This window comes from Euprymna scolopes, chromosome 6 (assembly GCF_053919585.1).
Source record: "Euprymna scolopes isolate OS-2025 chromosome 6, ASM5391958v1, whole genome shotgun sequence".
NCBI lineage: Eukaryota > Metazoa > Mollusca > Cephalopoda > Sepiida > Sepiolidae > Euprymna > Euprymna scolopes.
The window spans coordinates 75,556,407-75,563,906 of record NC_136487.1 but is presented as its reverse complement, the minus strand read 5'-3'; the positions used below and the strand labels follow the sequence as shown (position 1 = coordinate 75,563,906).

Genomic DNA, 7,500 nt, shown 5'->3' with positions numbered 1-7,500 from the left:
AACAGGTCTGTATGTCGATGACTAAAATATATTTTATATATATATATATATACAAGCACTTTAAGTCGACTTACGCCTGCCAAGTTCCAATTTGAACCCCTTAGCATCTATTTTTTACCAGCTAAAAACCAAATTGAATTTGCTCCACTGGTCCAAATCTCTATATACAGTTTCAAGTCTGTAGACCAAAAATTGACAGTAGTTTGGTAGAGGCTGTTCCACACACAGACAAGGTCACTTACAAGTTTCATAAGTTCTTCAGAAAGATAACATTTATTTGCAAATAAAAATATACAAAACTAAATGATTAATTGTAAAATATTTTTCATCCATCACAATTATATTATGATCAAAACGGTCCAATGTTATTTTAAACAATAACATACTACAGCCTTCTAAAAAAAACTGTATCTATAGTAACAAAGACAGTGTTTGTTTAAATAATTTGCATTTTTTAAAACGGTGTATAATAAACTAATGCTTGTGGTTATTCAGTTATGATTTGACGATCCTATTTAGCTATGTATACAGAATAGATTTGTCATTATTAACAGTAATTAAAATTATTTAAAAAATATAAGAAATTATCAATAGCTTTTTTTCTTTAAAAAAAAAAAAAAAAAAAAACGTGCACAAAAATTACTTCTCCATAATTTAATTTGCATATCCATATGGTTTTTATATCTCCGGTGTAATTCTATAAACATCCCTTCCTATTTATTAAGACAAAAAAAAAAAAAAAAAAATTCACATCTATTTAAAGCATAAATGCTTTAAATAGATGTGAATTTTTTTTTTTTTTTGTGGTTTTTACATTTTCCATGAAAGATAAATACATTTAATTAGCTGATTGTTCAATGTTTACCAACCATGTTCTCTACTCATTTGATCAAATTATGAAAAAGAAAGATTCATATTTTGGCATTATTGTATATAAAACACCCTTCATTAAATAAGCTCACTTAAAAAAAAAAAAAAAAAAAAAAAAAGATTCTCCTTTTTGCTAAGAGCAAAAAAGGAAATTTAGAATGGATGATCAATTTGTATATAAATGTATCATAAAATGATCCTCTATTTACAGGTCATTCTAACGTTTTCTTTATATAAAAAATAAATTCTGTGCATTATCTTTTTTTTTTTAAGGGGGGGGGTATGTCTACATTTTATGTGATCATGTGTGGTTTTATGACCTTGCCAGTCAGATTTAGAGTTAATGGTAAAGACAAATTAGCTGACAGTCCTAATAAGTTAGAATAGCCCAGATATGGGAATCATTTTACATTAAACAACTGATCCCCCCCTCTCCAAATTTAAAAAAAATTGTTTTTCTTTCTGCCAAGTTTTTAAGGATGCTTTGTCATTTCCTTAACAGAGGATGTAAATTAAAAAATTTCTTAAAAGTTTGTTAAATTTATGTAAATCTCTAAGTAAAAACGTTTAGAAAAATTATACTCCCTCACCTTCCAGATTAACTGCTACCTGGAGGGTGGAGTAATGGAGGTTTGCTTGTAATTATATATACACACACACACACATATATATATATATATATATATATATATACACACACACACACTGAATGAACTTGAATGCCTACTAGAAACTATCTTCAATTGTCTAAGGTCTCTGTACAGTGGTTTGTCAGGACAACCTGGCATGAGGATACTTTTCCCTTAAAGTAAATCCTAACCAAATATTCAAAATTACATAGTATTTGCTGTCCAAATAAGATTTTGTTATGACTAACCCACTCAGGCTTTTATGAAGAATGGTGCAGCTTCTCCAAGTGATGTTACCCCAAGTAACAACAGGAAGCTGGATATTCTACCAGACTAGATAAATTCTGGTCCTGGAATTCAGTAAAACCAAAAGACCACAGGAAAGGTATACTATAACATATTTAAGATGGTCAATTGGGAGAGGAAAATTATGTTCATAACTTCTTTACTAACTCTGTGTTTGAGATGTAATGGAAAACTTTGATGGAATATTTGAATACCTATGTATCTCATGCAGATAGGAAGTGGTTTCTTGATTTCTGAGAATTTCGACTGAAGGAAAATTAAACCGAAAGCTTTCATAAGATTTTTATGAAATGTTTAATGATTTGAACAAAGGATGATTAGCAAGAAAGATATATATATGAGATAGGCTGAAACAATTATACACTAAAAAAAAAAAAAATATCTGATGAATTTCTGAAAATGTGTTCCCTGCATTTGCTGATGCTTATCTTCTATATAAATAAAACAGTAGATGCGTGTGGTGTGTGTCTGTAAATATTTAACTGATAAACTCTTAAACTATTGGTCACGTAACACTGAAATTAACAGGAAATGGTAATCATAAACCAAGGATGTTTTATAATGCATAAAATCTGTTTCGACTGAGGAATAACACGTACAGACATATTGGTAAGTTGAAATGCAAACCGTTCATTTCAATTTGCCGACATTTTTACTTTCTGTGCATTCAATTCATTTCTTTAAGTTGTTTAATATTAAGTCGTTCTTACCCTATCCTTCGATAGCTACATCGGCAGGAGAAGCGGCTGGAGTACTAAATATTTTGATTTTGATTCTTGCATCTAAGTCACTTTTTTAAAAACATTTGAAACCAGTATTATTAGGTACAATATAATATTCAATAGAGAACTAGTTCTGTAATAATAAATACAAAATCTGCATAAATTAAAATATACTGAAGTGCATTTATGACCCAGCTAGACCCCCACCCCCGCTAGTATTTCAATAAATAGGTCATTATGTATTAGTGTTGGGACAATTAATCAGAACCAGGAATTGGAAAAATTATAACTTTTTTTTTGAGTTATCAGAATCAGTAAAATTTCTGCCTATTTTCTGATGCCAAAAACAATTCTTTTAATTGTTTTCTTTTTATTTGATTTTGCTAAAAACAAAATCTTCAACGGCTGGTAGTAATGTTAAAATTATGAATATTTATTGATTTTAAACAACCAGTACAACTAAAATCTATAGACTATCCCCCACAAGCGTATTTTTACGTTTGAGAAAATCTCTACACATAATTATGTGCAATCAGGGGGAAAAAATAACTCTATAAGTTAAATATTTAGAGTTAAATATTTACAGATTTATAAAGAATCTGAATTGAGAAAAATATTAGAATCGTCCCATCACTAATCACTAATATATATATATATATTATTTAATATTTTTTTCAAAAGTATTCAATACCTGTGTAAAGCTTTCATAAATAAAATTATATAACCTTGTTAAGGCATCTACATGAATCAATCAACGTTTCGACATTTATATGTCATCATCAATACTCCAAATGAATCTCGCAGTCAGAAAATAATTTTCATTTGGGAGTTCTTATGATGACATGGATATGTTGAAATGTTGTTGGATCCATGTAAACTTTTTACATTGTCTATATAATTATATATAGTTTACTGAGTTTTACTTCATAAGAAATAAGTAAATAAATAATAAGAGACACTTACTTGGCAGCGATTTCCTGTGCCCATTTCACCCAGCATGATTTTGGACATAATAAAGTTCCGTGCAAGTCAAAGATAACCAGACTGACCTTTTGAACTGAAAGGTCATCAGAATTTGTCTTGGTTTCTTCACCCTTATGTTTTTCAATCAAGACACGTTCATCAGTCGAGTAAACATAACAGTCTTTCCATTCGTCACTCGGCATTATAAGAGGTAGTAGATCCTGCACGTTATTGATGAGATGATCAGCATCCGACTGGAGATCGGTCTTGCCGCCAACACCGCTCAAGACACCTACACTGAGTCCAAGCTTAGCAGCCTTGCCCATCATCACGTCAACCTTTGTGTCACCAACCATGACAGCCTCAGAAGGAGACACACCCAATTTATCACAGATCAAAAGTGCATTGTGTGGAGACGGTTTTGGCTCGGAAAAATGATCATCCCCACAGACGATGAGGTCAACATCTTTTGCCAAATCGAGCTCGTTCAGCAGCTCTTCGGTTGGCTTACGGCAATCTGCCGTGCAGATCGCCACTTTGATGGACTTCTGCTTTAGAATTTTGAACAAGATTTGTAAATCTGTTAACGAGCGGAGGGTCGATGGGTTCTTGTTGTCCCCATATTCCACATTCTCCATCACTAGTTTTTTGGCCTCATCCTCACTAATGCCTTCAGCAACCAACAACTTGATCAGTTCCTGCTTTATGATAGGACCGGTTGATTCGGCTAGCAAACCTGGGACAACTTTCTCCTGCATTGTACAATATCCAAGCATGTCATAGATTTTGTTTTCTAAGGGGAGCCCGGTGGCTTTAGACAACCTGCAAAGGCAAAGAAAAATTATTTTAGTTACAAACAACACTTTAGATAGTAATGTTACGTTACACGTTAACGTTATGTAAACATGCAGGTTTCATTGAATCGAAGTTGTGATAAAAGCACAAGTTTTGATCCTCCTACCATTGCTGTCATCCTTACTACCAATGTGAGCTAGGCAACCACTTCATCTGCCAAAACAAGCCAAATCAACACTTGCTATATATTATTAATAGGATTTATTTAAAACAAACAGACCAACTTCTTACACACGAGAGAGAGAGAGAGAGAGAGAGAGAGAGAAACAGGCAAAAAGAATTAAAAAAAAAAAAAAAACAATCACCTGCCTTGTTAGACTTACTTACATTTAATTGAACCACTTCCACGCTCACTGAGGTTCCGGAAGTGGCAACGTTTCACACGACTGCAAGTTTCAATTGTCTCAATGAAACTGAAGAGCACCCAGCTGGAAGTTAGGATTTTATGGACTCCCGTTTTTAGGTCACCCAGACCTAAAAAGCACCACTCAAACCCCTTCATATAAACATCCTCTTTGCTCTAACAGTAAGGCCATAGTTTTTAAAATTTACTAAACGGCCATTACCCGTTACACATTAAATATTTAATGCAATTAACTAATATTTACATCGGCATCATCATATCTGATTTAATGTGGTATGTGTTGTATAGTTTTTAGAAATCAATTTCCAAAGTAACCTATTTCTGACCAGGTCTTTATCCCTTAATTTTTATCACTTCCTCCCATGTTTTCCAGGCTCTTCCCCTGTTAACAGAACCTGCTACCTCAACTGTTCTACAAACTCAAGAACTCTCATCCATTCTTTCAACATGGCCATACAATGAAAGTCGCCCATCTTCACATACCATCCCCTTGCTTTACGGTTATTTCCACTCTTATCAATGGCAGCTCAATAAAGTAAAACTTATTCTCATGTATTTATATACTAAACCTGAATTTGTCACCGTCTCAAATTTTAACGTTTTATCATCAGGATATCATTTCTACTAAACTTTTCAAACTTAGTGACTAAGGTTGGAAGGCTATATGTTTTGGTTTCGATTCTAGATGATGGCGCCAAAGTCATTTTTTTTTTGTAGCCTTTGAAATCACTACTATATATTGAGTACAATATAAATAATCTATGTAGTATTGGCTCTATAATGATAAATACAAAATTTGCATACATTAAAATATATTTTGGTGTATCTTACAACATCGGGGGGGGGGGGGTCTAATTTTCAATTAAAATTCTCCTTGATAATTTTTGGTGTAGATACGGATTTTTGTCTGATATATTAGTGCATCAAAGAATTTTCCTGTTAATTCATTTGAAATTGTGATTTTCACTTGTGATTCTAGCTATACAGGGTGGAACGATAAAATTGTCGCCCTAGAAAAGACAACATGATTCCATTTCCGTTTGATGAAAACATCTTTATTGTTGTTGGTCAGTTGTGCACAAATCCCAAGAGCGATAGGAGCCTACTATCATGTCTGAAAGTGACACAATGTTCAACGAACAAGATCGAAGATGCATCGCTGTACAGCTCATGCTCTCTACTGATTCAAGTTATGACAACAGGACCATTGCCAGCACCCTCAAAATGCAAATCGAAATGGTCCAACACTTAACAACACAGCTCAACGCATTGGATGACCCACGGTTATGGGCTTTGGAGTGGTTTCAAGTGAGGACAACATCACGGTTATGGGCTTTGGAGTGGTTTCAAGTGAGGACAACATCATGCAACCTCACATCTTCAAAGTCAGCTTGAAAGTCAACACCAAAGAGTACCTGGATTTGCTGAAGAGTATGATGATCCCGTGGTGTAATCAGGTGACCGCTGGCAAACCCTAGGTGTGGCAGCAAGACTCGGTGCCAGCCCTCGGTCGTAAAAGTCCGGAACACGCTTTGTTGGCTTGTCACTCACATCTGTTGCTACTCTGAAATTGATGAACCAAGCTCCAAACTGTGCTACTCGCTACACCAGCTAGTAAGGTTCAACAGGTGCCGTTGAATGTTGATCAATTCATGTTTTTTCTGTATGAAGGAATTCAATGACATTTCTACTTCTGATGCATGTCCATGGCAGGGCTTGCTTTCTTAAGAGTCTCACAGCGTCAATATCTGCAACAGAGATGACACTTTCAGGTCATGAATGCATAAGTTCAGTCATCATAACAACGCAATTTGCAATCCCCTCTGATCTATTCAGGTGGAATAAAATAGAACAAATTACTTTTTGGAATGCCCTTGTATTTTGTAGTTTGTCGGTTTTACATACTAGCATGTGTTGGGTGACCTTTAGAGATTGACTTCCAAATGAACATATCTCTGGCCAGACCATTATTTAAGCTACATAACCGGAAATGCAACAAATTTTCTTTGGAAGTCATTTAAACTTTAGTCAAGATTGTCTACTCTTTCCAACTTCCGATTTCTGCTGTCTATTTGGCTGGATAATTAGACATGGACATACAGACAAGAAAGCCATTCTTTAAATGGAGAAAAGAGCTTTCACATCATCTAAAAGGAAAACAATCATTAATCAGAGGGGACCATATCTTACTAGTTACTGTTGTTCCATCTGCAGAACAGAAACTGGAAGTAAAAAAAATCTTCGTTATAAGCTTTAGTTGAAACAAGATTTTTTTATAGATCAGATGCCCTTCCTGAGCCAACCCAGTGGAGTGATGGGGACCTGTGTTTTTATCAAAGCACCATTTTACACCAAAGAGTATGGATAATCCAAGGAATATTATATATATTTTTTATTTATACAGACAAATATTACATAGTCGCTACACTGAACATGCTAATGTTTCGGACAATTGGTTTGCAAGAAACCAAAAGTCACCTGTAAAAAAGTTGAAGGCATCTGGTAAAAAAAAAAAAAAAAAAAAAAAACAGATGCCTTCGGTTGCAAATAAACTTTTTACGTCGCCTGACAAGTGACTTTTTGTTGCTTGCAAACCAATTGCCCGAAAAATTTGTATGTTCAGTGTAGTGACTATGTAATATTTGCTTGTAGAAATAAAAATATTATATTTTGCTCTTTTTTATTGAGTACTCTTAATACTTATGACTTAAAATGAGGTTATCTCCTGAATATCTTTAATTTGGGATATATATATATATATATATATATATATATAGCGCGATTGCCACTT

At 33.8% G+C, this 7,500-nt stretch overlaps 1 protein-coding gene across 2 annotated transcripts in view; it reads right to left on the bottom strand.

Annotated features, from left to right (window-relative positions):
• Positions 1-7,500, bottom strand: part of LOC145277713 (uncharacterized) — a 79,972-nt gene that overhangs the window by 29,640 nt on the left and 42,832 nt on the right. For both annotated transcript variants that reach the window (XM_080129410.1, XM_080129411.1), the window contains exon 4: positions 3,491-4,312. In XM_080129410.1, coding sequence (XP_079985536.1) covers positions 3,491-4,312 — 822 coding nt within the window. The remainder of the gene's footprint in view (positions 1-3,490; positions 4,313-7,500) is intronic.